This window comes from Pseudophryne corroboree, chromosome 1 (genome assembly GCF_028390025.1).
Source record: "Pseudophryne corroboree isolate aPseCor3 chromosome 1, aPseCor3.hap2, whole genome shotgun sequence".
Taxonomy (NCBI): Eukaryota; Metazoa; Chordata; class Amphibia; order Anura; family Myobatrachidae; genus Pseudophryne; species Pseudophryne corroboree.
In genome coordinates, this window is record NC_086444.1 from 941,198,291 (window position 1) to 941,214,280 (window position 15,990).

At 43.5% G+C, this 15,990-nt stretch overlaps 1 protein-coding gene across 3 annotated transcripts in view; it reads right to left on the reverse strand.

The window, feature by feature from the left end:
- The window catches only part of TBC1D9 (TBC1 domain family member 9), a 188,159-nt gene that overhangs the window by 25,825 nt on the left and 146,344 nt on the right, over positions 1-15,990 (reverse strand). For all 3 annotated transcript variants that reach the window (XM_063920383.1, XM_063920382.1, XM_063920384.1), the window contains 5 exons: positions 9,252-9,369; positions 8,565-8,850; positions 7,502-7,631; positions 4,607-4,705; positions 1,395-1,463 (listed from right to left, as the gene is read on the reverse strand). In XM_063920383.1, the coding sequence (XP_063776453.1) occupies positions 1,395-1,463; positions 4,607-4,705; positions 7,502-7,631; positions 8,565-8,850; positions 9,252-9,369 (702 nt within the window). The remainder of the gene's footprint in view (positions 1-1,394; positions 1,464-4,606; positions 4,706-7,501; positions 7,632-8,564; positions 8,851-9,251; positions 9,370-15,990) is intronic.

Below are 15,990 nucleotides of genomic sequence, written 5' to 3' on the forward strand. Positions count from 1 at the left end.
TCCTCCACTGGTACACTTGCACACTTTTTTTCACTGCTTGATACATCAACTCCAAGGTTTTAAAAATACAGGACAGGGAACCTCTCCACCAGCTAACTCACTCCAAATACCCTAACCTATACAAATCACCAGGACTGACAAGAACTGGAAGTCCAGTGTTGTACGTATGTTCAAGCCTACTTTTAAATTGAAAAGTACCTATTGTTCTTAAGGGACATCATCAGACTTTAAGGAACCTTTAACCAAAATAGGGACAAAGTAAAATACTGCGGGCAGATTTATCAAAGCCAGGAGAGATCTAAAGTACCAACCAATTAGCTTCTGTCACATTACAGGCATGTTTGAAACATGACAGGAGCTGATTGGGTGGCACTTTATCTCTCTTCACGCTTTGACCAATCTGCCCTTTCTTATGATAACAGTCACTATACCACCCAGATATATTAACTGATCGAAATCTATGCAGAAAGCGGACAGTGACTCTGACTGGGGGTGGTGACCCATGTCTGGTCATGAGAATGGGGCTAAAAGAGGCTGCAGAGAGCCTCAGGGGTGAAGTTGTAGTTGTACATTATCCAAAAGAAACTGTTGTGGAAGTTGCAGGTTCTGTCAGGTGGAGTAAGGCCCTATGTAAAACAAAAGTATTACTGAACCATTACTATTGTGTCTTTCCTGAGAGATCCGATACCATAGCACAGAGGCATCACAAGGGGGGTACAGACTGTACCCAATTATCACCAAGATGGCGGCTCCTCTGCAGTGACTGGGAGCTGGATGCTGCAGCGCAGCCAGAGCCTCTGGGGGCAGCCCAGCATCTGGGGTCCAGTGCTCACAATAAACAGGCGCCTGTCAGGTCAGCAAGGCACACATAAGCTTATATCTGTAACAAATGTGTCACTTTTGCGTTAAGCAAATACAATAGATCTGCATGTTAAGGTGGCAGCATCTACAGAGTTACACAATATAATAACTTCTTAAAGGAGGAATACAGTGTTCTCTGCTAAACGTGGGCTTGGTACACTCATGCTCCTAGAATTTCCATATGTAGAGATTAGATCCATCAGGATTAGATATTTTAAAGAGAAGGGGCAACAAGTGAATAAGGGGTCTATTTACTAAGCCTTGGACGGAGATAAAGTCGCTGGAGATAAAGTACCAGCCAATCGGCTCCTAACTGTCATTTTTCAAACACAGCCTGTGGCATAGCAGTTAGGAGCTGATTGGCTGGTACGTTATCTCCAGCGACTTTATCTCCATCCAAGGCTTAGTAAATAGATCCCTAAGTCACAGGGCCGTTGTCCATTGTGCACTCAAAGAGATTGGAGTTTAACCATAGGAAAACAGAGAAACTGGAACATGTTTAAATACTTTGGTTAGCCCAGTATTTTACTTACCTTAAAAAGTGCATACAGTTCTTCCAGCTCATCAATAGTGAATGCCGTGTCAGTCACAATAGTGCGGACCTAGCAGAAAGAAAAAGGTTTTATTATCGACAGCTATACAACCACTGAGACGCCAATGCTACACTGACAGTGGGCTGCTTGTATCCAGGGAGAATTTGCCATAAGCGGCCACCCCTTTTCCAGGGCATGGACATAGCGGACACAAGTCCAGGGGCTTGTGGTTATTACTGTAAGAACGTGCATTATAAAGAAAGATTTGATAAATGGGTAAAAGGGGCTGTGTTGTAACCCACCGATTGTTTGTTTTACTCACCCTTAAACGGAATAAAATTATAGCTGAAAACCTCATTTTATTCATTAAACAACTGAATATAAAAAATATATTAATCTCAGAGGTGCACCGCACACAACAGATTGTCAGGGAGACCATAATTCTTATGGCTGACCCTAAATGCAGAACCACTGTATGTGGCTGCTGGTGGATTTCACTGAGGATCTAATTTAATATTTTTTAATTATAATTTATTAAGCAAATTTGCCAAAAATCCTAAAATTTCCACATTTTTAAAGTATGTCCTGATGTATTAATGGCCTACTGCAGCAGATATTTGCGATATTTACCATGGAGCCTCTATATTAGATTGGCACAGCCGTAGTCTATGGGGACTGCAGTACTGTCAAGCAATCAAGCTTAGCGTTTCGGAGCGTAATGAATTTGGTATATATTGCATGACTTCTGATAGCTAATACCATCTTTTGATGCAATTAGCCATTGTACAGTAGCCTATACATTACACCTTCACACTTTTACAGATCTCTCTCCAGTATTGGGCACTTTTGAAGTAACTCTGCCAGATCCCAATCCAGTAAGTATTGTGATCGGTATGAGTTGACTTTTTGCACTTCACAGGGACCTGTATGTGTTTAACACTCTGCCTTGATCATTTGTAATTGCCATGATATGAAGGCAGACAGTCATGTTGAGCAATTTGCTGAGAATCAAAAGCTGCATATTAAAATTCCAACAGCTGTAAAATATAGCATTCTGGCATTACAGGAGGAAATGAAAACTGAAATGACAAACACTATACAGTATTTTTATATTGATACATTTTTCAAAGTGTGTACACAGACCAGAAAGACATACTATATGCTGGTAAAAGTCCCGCAATGGCTAAGACTGATGCTACAAGTACATTTCAAATGATTCACTCATTGGGGCCCATTTATAATTACATTTTTGCAGCCTATTCCCAGAAAACACCCATTTTCAGGGGTAACCGGAAATATTTAGTATCACCCCCATGTACTATATTAAGATGGGATTGCAACAGATGTCGCCGATATCTGCTTCAATCCTTTAATTTCCGTCTGCAACCGCAACCCTCATATGTTTCTCTGGGGTATGTGATGCTGTCATATTTACCATGCTCTGAAATGCAAAACATTCCTAAGCTTGGCTCCCACAGCTAAAGCCATCGCAAGATGGCGTTAGCCCGTTGTAGACTATGGGCTACTGATTGCAGATTTAGCTGGCAGAGGGTTTCTTCGGAATCCAACCTGCCACTGGTGTATGTGTAGTCGGCAGGACCACGCATGCGCAGGAGTCCCGCAACCACTCACCTGTCCCGAAGACTGATCATTGATACAGTGTTATGCCCATTGTAAATGCAGACTGCAGTGAGATTCTGGGTACTATCATGCCCAGATCGCATTGAGTATGCGATTAGTGATAAACAGACCCCTTAGAAGGTATCATTTGCCTGTTTTAATAACTTTTTTTAATGCTGTTGCACATTTGTCATCTGAACATGCAATAGTAACATATTTTAAAAATATATTTTCATTTTCTAAATGTTTTTTTGTTATGTTCTTGTTGAAGGTACAGCAGTGAGTGCTTTTTGCAGCTACAACTTTTATGCTATTCCATGTATGCTGTAGTTATCAGTAGGTTTTCTTAATGTGTAGTGTAGTGACCCCCTAGTACATGGATGGTGCCAAATTTATCCATTTGTGCCATGTTGTCTGCAAGACATGTCCTCTCTAATGGTTGGACGAGCCTCTATGGTGGCAGGCCACACTCTTTAAGCATGGTTTCTTAATGCTGCATTCCCCCGGTAGACCCTTCATGCTACAGTCCGACACGGACTACTGATTTCCCGCTGCATTGTTTCCTTTCAGATAACCTAAAGCTGGATACCCACTGCAGTGACGGCTATTCGTTCCGACATTGGAACGAATGCCCTTAAGCGTATATACTTGGTACACACTGGGACGACTTTAATGAAGGATGGAATGATCATGTTCCATCCTTCAGTAGCATAAACAAGGTCACTGGCAATATAGCTAGGTGCAGCACATCAAACCTATCATCCGTCGTTAGAAAAGGCACACAATCACCCATATACACTGCAATGTAGATTTGTCATTCCAAAATGGTAAAACGGCCTGACATCGTTCCAATGTGTACCCAGCTTCAAGCAAGTAGAACAGACTGCGTCACAGGGCGGAAGCATAGACCTGCCTTAAAAGTGAACTGCCAATAGGGTCACTGACAATGAAGTTCATAAGAAACTGGGGTAATTCACTGGTGGAGCTCAGTTGACCTTACACTAGAGGTTGGTACTAAGGGGGTCATTCCCAGTTGATCGCTCGCTAGCACCTTTTTGCTGTGCTGCGATCAGATAGTCGCCGCCTATGGGGGAGTGTATTTTCGCTTTGCAAGTGCGCAAACGCTTTTGCAGCCGACAGCACAGAAAAGTTTTTTGCAGTTTCTGAGTAGCTCTGGACTAATTCAGCCGCTGTGATCACTTCAGCCTGTCCGGTCTCGGAATTGACGTCAGACACCCGCCCTGAAAACACTTGGACACGCCTGCATTTTTCCAAACACTCCCAGAAAACGGTCAGTTGACACCCACAAACGCCCTCTTTCTGTCAATCACCTTGCGATCAGCTGTGCAAATGGATTCTTCGTTAAATCCATCGCCCAGCACCGATCCTCTTTGCACCCGTACGACACGCCTGCGCATTGCGGTGCATACGCAGTTTTGCAGAGATTTAACCTGATCGCAGCGCTGCAAAAAGTTGCGGGCGAGCGATCAACTCGGAATGCCCTCCAGCTGAGAACGGAGCAAACAGACTACATATACACATGCAGACACTAAAAACATAATCAAACTAAAATCCTTGGTAAAAACACATACCACATTACGTTTTGTAGTGTCCTCAAGGGTCTGTATCACTTTTAGTCTTTGTTTGAATCTCATTTGTTCTATAAGATCTGCTCGTATTGATCCAAATTTCTGCAGTGGCAAATATATACAGTATGTAAAAAAAGGACAATTTTATCAAATATGTTGATAGGTAAATTTTCTGTGTTTTGCAAAGAAATAATGGCAAACCTCTAAATAACCTCTTTGTGATTAGTAAGTAGTTTTTTCCTTAGCACAATTATGGGTCTATTCACTGCTTCATAAATAGATCCCTAAGTTGCTTTTGTGGATTTTTAAAGTATCCTTTTGTAATTATAGAACTATTTTCCAGTTTTACATTTTTTTTTTAAATCAATAGCTGTGTAATCAAAATGCACAACACATTCAATTAAAAAAAATATTTTGTTTTTTCCTCATTCGTGAACTTCCCAAAAATGGATATTGCTATAATACCATAATACAAGAGCATGTACTATACATAAGTTCTGTTTTGTGATGTTGATAGTGTTTGATTTACTGTGCGTACTGTATATTATTTCCAGTTTGTGTCTGCCAGTTGTAAGTACATTGCTTTCCAGGTGTATAGTGTAATCTGACAAATCAGATAGATTGCAATAGAAAATGATGGGACCAGGGTGTCACTGCATTGTAATTCAGGGTCGCACTGCAGTGGTCTGGCAAACTAACCCTCCCCGGTGATGCCTAAACCTTAACCCCCCTTCACCCCACCCAGCAGCCTAACCTTAACCCTCGCCGGGATCCGGTCATGAACAAGCAACGTAAAACAGAGGTTCTCAAATACAGTCCTCAAAGCACCCCAACGGTCGAGGTTTTAAGTATATCAATTGCTCAGCACAGATGGTTAAATCAAATTGACCGAGTCACCTGTGGCCAAGCTTGGATATACTTACAGCCTGGACCGTTGGGGTGCCTTGAGGACTGTATTTGAGAACCTCTGGTGTAGAATTTCCAGATTAAAAAAAGAAAAAGGTGTGCTTCACTGCATTCTATAAACGGACAAGCAGCACTAATGTTGCTGAATACTTCCCAACATGACCCATTCCAGGAGGGATCAAAATGCTCTGTTCCTGTGCTTCCCCTTAATTTATGATTGCTGTCACCTGTGTTGAACTAGTCAGTTGATGAGAAAGGTGTTTCAATACAGATGATGACAATCTAAATTAAGAGGAAAGTCCAAGAGAAGAGCATTTTGTCCTTCCCGACATGGGTCATGTTGGGAGTTCTGCTGCTGGCATGCGCTGTGGTGCAGATATACCAATGTCTCTTCTCCCTCACCAATACTCCGCCCCTTCCTTTTCCTTCCTGAATACCCACCCTCTCTCCTATGCTCTATCTGTATCCATCTCCTCTCTAAGGGCGGGATGTACCAAACTCTTGTGGTACATCCCGCCAGACATTGTGACAACACTAATCGCATATGTACTATTAAATGCAATTAGTACCGCAAAGGGCAGCTCTCCCGATAAGAGCTGCCCTTTGCGATGGCCGCCGGTTATTGGACTTCCGGGTTTATGACCCGGGAGTCCATCTGCGCATGCACAGTGACGCGGCGGCCACGGGGGGTTCTGGGAGGGATCCGATCGGATTCCTCTGACAGCACAGGTGCGAAAAGATGCCCATAGGCTTCTATAGGATAAGGCCAGCTATAACTGGCATTACCTTCCGCAGCGAAAACCAGGCGGCCGGAACATAGTACATATGGAAAATGTGGTAAACCCTGAAAACCGGGGGTTTACTGCATTTTCTCATTAGTACATCCTGCCCCAGTCTCTGCACCTTCCTCTCCCCTCTTTCTCTCTATGGGGGTCATTCTGACCTGATCGCACGCTGCCGTTCATCGCAGCGCAGCGATCAGTTCAGAAGTGCGGGGGGCGGGCTGCGGCGGCTGCGTGATGTCACACGCAGCCGCTGCAACCCAAGCAGCGACGAATAGCTCCCGCCCAGCACGCAAAAGCTGCGCTGGCCGGTAGCTACTCCTGAAGTGCACAAGCATCGCCGCTGTGCGATGCTTTTGTACTTCTGCAGGGTGGGGGGGAGAGCAGGCATGACATGCAGGGCGGACTAGCCCTGTGCTGGGCGTCCCCCCGCATGTCAGTGTGCCTGATCGTAGTCCTGCAAAATTTTGGATCAGGTCTGAATTAGGCCCTATGTTTCTCTAGAGCTCTGTGCACAAGAGGCTGATGCTTAGTCAGATGGATCTCTGTGCACGGACGTGAGTTTTGCATGCAGAGCACGAGCAGAAGAAAATTTACGCATTTTTGGCCATCTCAATCTTATTCTGAGAAGAGTTCAGTATGAATTACCACTGACCGGATGCCGGCAGTCACTATATCGACAATGGCATGCCGGTAACAGGGCGAGCGATAAAATGCCCCTTGCGAGACACCCACAGAGGAAGAATAGCCTGTCTTGCCGGTATTCCGGCATCGGCACTGTACCGCCGCTCGGGGTTCCGGCATTGGCATTCTGATCGCCGAGATTACTAATGGCGGTATCTTAACCACTTCCCTCTGAGTACTTGGATGCACCCGTCTTTCCGTAAAATTGGGCGTTTATCGGTTGCAATTGGGCGGAGGCAATGCAACCACACGGAACCACCCTCCCTTGTAGGAGTACCATGAGAGTGTTGTGGGCATGTATAAAAGGTTTATTGTTATTCTTAGTCATATGTAAAGAGAAGGGAAGCCAGTTTCTGATGGATATCTTGTACCTACTGTAGCGTGGGGCTGATACAAGGGCCGAATCTTATGATTATGGTTGTGGCGTTTGGCGTAAAATCAATGTGCAGTGCAGGTTTTCCTAGCTGGAAGATCTGATAGGTGGACTAAAAGTGAAGGGGAACAGTCAAGGTACACTGGTGGTTACCTGATAAGAGTCAGCAATCACTGCAAATATGTCCACTTCCGGGTAAGGCTCCATAGAGTCAGTGAGCAAGGAGTGAAGATGAGGAATTGGTGGTAATGTGCTATCTTTGTTACTTACACTATCCAAATACCTTTAAAATAACAAAAAAACAAAAAAATAGTAAGTAAAGAGACATTGCCCATTTATTTTACCAAATTCTGGCCTCAATCATTGGTGGATGCATTTGCATTCGCTATTTCAAATTTTTACATATTTGCGACTGCAGTAATATGCAAATGTTAATTTCTGCCTCACCATTTACTTGTGTGCCCCGGCCATGGATGGTGTAAATCCACTGGCGGTTGTAAACAATTCACCATCGGCAAATCATCACTCTCACCATCAGCATATGATCACTCCAACCATCGGCACATCATCACTCCAACCATCGGCACATCATCACTCCAACCATCAGCACATCATCACTCTCACCATCGGCACATCATGGCTCTAACCAGCAACACTTGCTCCAGCTTATGGCAGACGCAGTGTATTCGTCTGAGCTGCAGATAAACATGGCCTCTGTGGCTGCAGTACTGCATCTGAGAACACAGCCACTTATACGAACATGCCCATGATATTCCCATAATACTCCCTTGAAACAGCCTATTTATTTAGTGTTTACGTCTGGCCACCTACCATTCACCATCCACGGTTTTGCTTTGCTGTTACCAATGCCAGCGATACCTAATGCCAATGGTTTCCAAACCCTCTTCTTAAGGCACCTCAACAGGCCAGGTTTTATGGATATCCATGCTTAGGCACAGGTGACTTAGTACCTCAGTCAGTTTGATAGTACCATCCGTGCACAAGCAGGGAAATCCCTAAAACCTGGACTGTTGGGGTGCCTCGAGGGCCGCATTTGGGAACCACTGGCATAAGTTATTGCTGGCATTGGGAACATATCTGAACTGCGCTACAGAGTACATCACTAAGTCAGGTCCTCTAGGTATGACTGTGAATTCAATATTTACACTCTAGGAAAGACTGTCACTGAGAGACAGAGGAACAATTTATAATATACCTTCCTAAGACAGTCATCGCTTCTCCATCATCTTTACAGTTTAGGAGTTTGTCCACGTTGGCCTCTAGCACCGCAAGTGCAAGCTGGAATATGACCTTAATGCCTTCATAGAAAAAACAATCCACAACTACCACAGCACTTTCAAAGGGCATAACGCTGAGGAATAAAGTGAGGAACCATGAGAGGGAGATGGTGGAAATCACGCCCAGGTCTTGCATACAGTCATAAAGCTGAGGCACATAATCGTGGGCCAGCTCCTCAAACACGCCTTGATCCACAAGAGCTCCTAGTGGTAGAAAGAACTTTAAACAGGACACCCACAGTTTGCTATCCATGGTTAGGTAAATATAGTAAAATAACTTTTATAGTTATAGTTGTGGTACAGTAACTGTGTTAGAAGGCAGTTGGCTTGATATTTGCTAATCAGTCATAAAACTCTCTGTAATGAAAAAAAATTAGCAGATCCTCATTGAGATCCTTAGTAAAATATATATTTTTATATTTTACATTTGTATTTTTATAATAAACAAAAGAGTTTAAAACTAAAGTAATATGTTTAAGGACTTGTGTGGACAACATTGTGCAAGGAAGCTCAACTTGTTGAACAAGAACATATATAATCTTTATTACATTAACGTTATAAAATTATAATTACGAAAAGTACAAAACAGTTTCATCACCACGTACCAACAACCCTTGTATTGTAATAGTCAGGAAGCATGCGCTCACAGAGAGCAACCAACAGCCAGAAGGCCTCTTCTTCCTTGGCGTACAGAAGCAGCACAGATGTAACAATATTCATAGCCTGCAAGAAAAAAAGCAGTCAAACACAGGTTAAAGTATTATATATAATATTTGTCTGTGTGCAATACACAAATATACATATAGAAGAGTTGTAATTGGTATACTGGGAGCCACTAAGATCTGGCAAAATGGTGTAATAATACATTTATCAGGCTCTACATTAGAGGTAGACAGAGAATAAAGCAATTGGGGTGCTATGGGTACAGCGTACTAGTCATAGTGTCATAGTTGCCTAAACCCCCCCCCCTTTATATATAGGGGCGTGGCTTCACAGGTATCCTGAAAATCGTCATCTCCGGAGATGCTGGGCTGCCCCCAAAGACAGTCTTCTTGCGCTGTCGGCTCCTGTTCTTTGACAGGAGCTGGGTGCTGTAGGAGACTTTCACACTGCAGCACCTGGCTCCTTTCACTATGGAGCAGCCGACATTTTGGCGTCACACCCGGGTGCGGGCTGCACCCCTTGCCCCCCGCTTGTGACGCCACTGCCTGGCAGTATAGAATAGAGTTTGCCTGACCCCTGTGATCTGTGTCTTCTTATCTCAGCTTTGCTGCTGCTGCTGCTGCTAGTGTGTGTAAGCTGTGGAATGTTTTATTAGTTATCTTTAGGTAAACACAGAAAAAGAACAATACAAAAAAGTTTTAAAATATGTTTATTACCAAGAGATGATCATTAAAGTAAGAATTCACAATTGCATTTGTAATTTATTGCAGGCATCACAATTACCATGTATATTGTGCTGAGTTAAAAGAAAAGAAATATCACAGCGAATAGATGCAAATAAGAAATTGAGTACTGCAGGCAGCCAGGGCCGCCATCAGGGGGGTGCTGGGGGCACATCTGTCCCGGGACCAGCCTCTCTGACAGAGAGAGGAGGGCCCGGGATGCTCATGCAGCCGTCCCTGCCATTCCGCAGTCGTCCCCGCTGTTCTGCCGCTGTCCTCCGACCCTCCAGCAGCTCTGTATTGAAAACTTCTCTCCCAAAATGGCCGCCGCCACAGAGGAGACAGTTATTCAAGATACTAGAGGAGCCCTCTAGTATCTTGAAAAACTGTCTCCTCTGAGGCGGCGGCCATTTTGGGAGGGACGTTGTCAATACAGCTGCAGGAGGACGGAGGAGAGTAGCAGAAAAGCGGGGATGGAGGCGGGCAGGCAGCGGCATCAGCATTCCGGGCCCTCCTGACAGCGGCACATGTATGTATGTATGTATGTATGTATGCATGTATGTGTGTGTGTATATAATATACACACACACACACACACACACACACACACACACACACACACACACACACACACACACACACACGTGTTAACTGGTGCAATTCTACAGCTGACCCCTCCACAGTGGGGGTGGGATGCCCTGCCTATTTTGTCAGTCCCGGGCCCCGCAATTTCTGATGGCAGCCCTGCAGGCAGCAATGTTAGTACCAAAACAGCAACATTTCCCAAAATATATTGCTACTGATGCTACAATACAGTATATAGAAATATTTTGCCACAAGCATTTAAGCTTAGACACACAAGTATATGAAGCAAGACACGCCCTTTGGGTGGAGCATGACACGTCCACTCAACAGCACACCACAATTTGAGCGCCGCATTGTACTGCAGACTAGAATCTCCCAGAAACTATTTTTCAACAGTAGGCAAGTATGGTTCCAGCCCAAGTATAAGCACACAATTTCTTTCTTGCTTCATGATCCATAGTTTATCTACTAAAGCACAAAAGTGCAGAGTAGCAACCAACAAGATATTTGCTTTCATTGCTTAAATTGCAGTAAATCAATCAAAGAGAACTGCTGACTGTCTGCTATACACATTTGCACTTTCTGAGTCCCTTATATATTAGTGATGAGCGGGTTCGGATCCTCGGGATCCGACCCGCCCGAACTTCACCTTTTTTTTACACGGGTCCGAGCGACTCGGATCCTCCCGCCTTGCTCGGTTAACCCGAGCGCGCCCGAACGTCATCATCCCGCTGTCGGATTCTCACGAGATTCGGATTCTATATAAGGAGCCGCGCGTCGCCGCCATTTTCACACGTACATTGAGATTGATAGGGAGAGGACGTGGCTGGCGTCCTCTCCGTTATATTAGAAGAGAATAGAGTAAACTGAGTGACTTAGTTATGTGGGGAGGATTGGGGACGGGGAGCAGCTGTTAGGGAGTACAGTGCAGGGTTTACCACCAGTGAGTTAGTTTAATCCTTTGTTTCTCTGCCTTAAAAAAAACGCTCCACCATATCTGTGCTCAGTGTGCTGCACTGCTGCATGATATATCTGTGCTGAGTGCACTGCTCACACTGCTTAATTGTGGGGACTGGGGAGCAGTTATAGCAGGAGTACAGTGCACAGTTTTGCTGACAGTGACCACCAGTCCAGTATACGTTTGTCTGCCTGAAAAACACTCCTGTGGTGTTTTTTTTTTTCTTCATACTAGTTTAGCAGTCTGCTGACAGTGTCCTCCAGGTCCGTTATATACAGTATATTATATATATAAGCAGTACGGTAGGCCACGGCTGTACCTACCTCTGTGTCGTCAGTGCACTCGTCGTCCATAAGTAATATAATACTATACTTACTATCCATCCATCTACATTATTGTATACCTACCTGTGGTGGGTTTTTTTTTCTTCATACTAGTTTAGCAGTCTGCCGACAGTGTCCACCAGGTCCGTTATATACAGTATATTATATATATAAGCAGTACGGTAGGCCACGGCTGTACCTACCTCTGTGTCGTCAGTGCACTCGTCGTCCATAAGTAATATAATACTATACTTACTATCCATCCATGTGGTGGTTTTTTTTTCTTCATACTAGTTTAGCAGTCTGCTGACAGTGTCCACCAGGTCCGTTATATACAGTATATTATATATATATATAAGCAGTACGGTAGGCCACGGCTGTACCTACCTCTGTGTCGTCAGTGCACTCATCGTCCATAAGTAATATAATACTATACTTACTATCCATCCATCTACATTGTATTGTATACCTACCTGTGGTGGTTTTTTTTTTCTTCATACTAGTTTAGCAGTCTGCTGACAGTGTCCACCAGGTCCGTTATATACAGTATATTATATATATAAGCAGTACGGTAGGCCACGGCTGTACCTACCTCTGTGTCGTCAGTGCACTCGTCGTCCATAAGTAATAATACTATACTATCCATCCATCTACATTGTATACCTACCTGTGGTGGTTTTTTTTTCCTTCATACTAGTTTAGCAGTCTGCTGACAGTGTCCACCAGGTCCGTTATATACAGTATATTATATATATAAGCAGTACGGTAGGCCACGGCTGTACCTACCTCTGTGTCGTCAGTGCACTCGTCGTCCATAAGTAATATAATACTATACTTACTATCCATCCATCTACATTATTGTATACCTACCTGTGGTGGGTTTTTTTTTCTTCATACTAGTTTAGCAGTCTGCTGACAGTGTCCACCAGGTCCGTTATATACAGTATATTATATATATAAGCAGTACGGTAGGCCACGGCTGTACCTACCTCTGTGTCGTCAGTGCACTCGTCGTCCATAAGTAATATAATACTATACTTACTATCCATCCATCTACATTATTGTATACCTACCTGTGGTGTTTTTTTTTTTCTTCATACTAGTTTAGCAGTCCGCCGACAGTGTCCAACAGGTCCGTTATATACAGTATATTATATATATAAGCAGTACGGTAGGCCACGGCTGTACCTACCTCTGAGTCGTCAGTGCACTCGTCGTCCATAAGTAATATAATACTATACTTACTATCCATCCATGTGGTGGTTTTTTTTTTTCTTCATACTAGTTTAGCAGTCTGCTGACAGTGTCCACCAGGTCCGTTATATACAGTATATTATATATATAAGCAGTACGGTAGGCCACGGCTGTACCTACCTCTGTGTCGTCAGTGCACTCGTCGTCCATAAGTAATATAATACTATACTTACTATCCATCCATCTACATTGTATTGTATACCTACCTGTGGTGGGTTTTTTTTTCTTCATACTAGTTTAGCAGTCTGCTGACAGTGTCCACCAGGTCCGTTATATACAGTATATTATATATATAAGCAGTACGGTAGGCCACGGCTGTACCTACCTCTGTGTCGTCAGTGCACTCGTCGTCCATAAGTAATAATACTATACTATCCATCCATCTACATTGTATACTTACCTGTGGTGGTTTTTTTTCCCTTCATACTAGTTTAGCAGTCTGCTGACAGTGTCCACCAGGTCCGTTATATACAGTATATTATATATATAAGCAGTACGGTAGGCCACGGCTGTACCTACCTCTGTGTCGTCAGTGCACTCGTCGTCCATAAGAAATATAATACTATACTTACTATCCATCCATCTACATTATTGTATACCTACCTGTGGTGGGTTTTTTTTTCTTCATACTAGTTTAGCAGTCTGCTGACAGTGTCCACCAGGTCCGTTATATACAGTATATTATATATATAAGCAGTACGGTAGGCCACGGCTGTACCTACCTCTGTGTCGTCAGTGCACTCGTCGTCCATAAGTAATATAATACTATACTTACTATCCATCCATCTACATTGTATACCTACCTGTGGTGGTTTTTTTTTTCTTCATACTAGTTTAGCAGTCTGCTGACAGTGTCCACCAGGTCCGTTATATACAGTATATTATAAATATAAGCAGTACGGTAGGCCACGGCTGTACCTACCTCTGTGTCGTCAGTGCACTCGTCGTCCATAAGTAATATAATACTATACTTACTATCCATCCATCTACATTGTATTGCATACCTACCTGTGGTGTTTTTTTTTTTCTTCATACTAGTTTAGCAGTCTGCTGACAGTGTCCACCAGGTCCGTTATATACAGTATATTATATATATAAGCAGTACGGTAGGCCACGGCTGTACCTACCTCTGTGTCGTCAGTGCACTCGTCGTCCATAAGTAATATAATACTATACTATCCATCCATCTACATTGTATACATACCTGTGGTGTTTTTTTTTTCTTCATACTAGTTTAGCAGTCTGCTGACAGTGTCCACCAGGTCCGTTATATACAGTATATTATATATATAAGCAGTACGGTAGGCCACGGCTGTACCTACCTCTGTGTCGTCAGTGCACTCGTCGTCCATAAGTAATATAATACTATACTTACTATCCATCCATCTACATTATTGTATACCTACCTGTGGTGGGGTTTTTTTTCTTCATACTAGATTTGCAGTCTGCTGACAGTGTCCACCAGGTCCGTTATATACAGTATATTATATATATAAGCAGTACGGTAGGCCACGGCTGTACCTACCTCTGTGTCGTCAGTGCACTCGTCGTCCATAAGTAATATAATACTATACTTACTATCCATCCATCTACATTGTATTGTATACCTACCTGTGGTGGTTTTTTTTTTCTTCATACTAGTTTAGCAGTCTGCTGACAGTGTCCACCAGGTCCGTTATATACAGTATATTATATATATAAGCAGTACGGTAGGCCACGGCTGTACCTACCTCTGTGTCGTCAGTGCACTCGTCGTCCATAAGTAATATAATGCTATACTTACTATCCATCCATCTACATTGTATTGTATACCTACCTGTGGTGTATTTTTTTCTTTCTACATACTAGTTTAGCAGTCTGCTGACAGTGTCCACCAGGTCCGTTATATACAGTATATTACATATATAAGCAGTACGGTAGGCCACGGCTGTACCTACCTTTGTGTCATCAGTGCACTCGTCGTCCATAAGTAATATAATACTATACTATCCATCCATCTACATTGTATACCTACCTGTGGTGGGTTTTTTTTTCTTCATACTAGTTTAGCAGTCTGCTGACAGTGTCCACCAGGTCCGTTATATACAGTATATTATATATATAAGCAGTACGGTAGGCCACGGCTGTACCTACCTCTGTGTCGTCAGTCACTCGTCCTCCAGAAGTAATATAATACTATACTATCCATCCATCTACATTGTATACCTGTGGTGGCGTTTAGTTGTGCGCATTAAAATATGGAGAACAGAAATGTGGAGGTTAAAAAAATAGGGAAAGATCAAGATCCACTTCCACCTCGTGCTGAAGCTGCTGCCACTAGTCATAGCCGAGACGATGAAATGCCATCAACGTCGTCTGCCAAGGCCGATGCCCAATGTCATAGTACAGAGCATGTAAAATCCAAAACACAAAAGATCAGTAAAAAAATGACCCAAAAATCTAAATTAAAAGCGTCTGAGGAGAAGCGTAAACTTGCCATTATGCCATTTACAACACGGAGTGGCAAGGAACGGCTGAGGCCCTGGCCTATGTTCATGGCTAGTGGTTCAGCTTCACATGAGGATGGAAGCACTCATCCTCTCGCTAGAAAAAAGAAAAGACTTGCGGCAAAAGCACAGCAAAGAACTGTGCGTTCTTCGAAATCCCAAATCCCAAAGGAGAGTCCAATTGTGTCGGTTGCGATGCCTGACCTTCCCAACACTGGACGGGAAGAGCTTGCGCCTTCCACCATTTGCACGCCCCCTGCAAGTGCTGGAAGGAGCACCCGCAGTCCAGTTCCTGATAGTCAAATTGAAGATGTCACTGTTGAAGTACACCAGGATGAAGATATGGGTGTTGC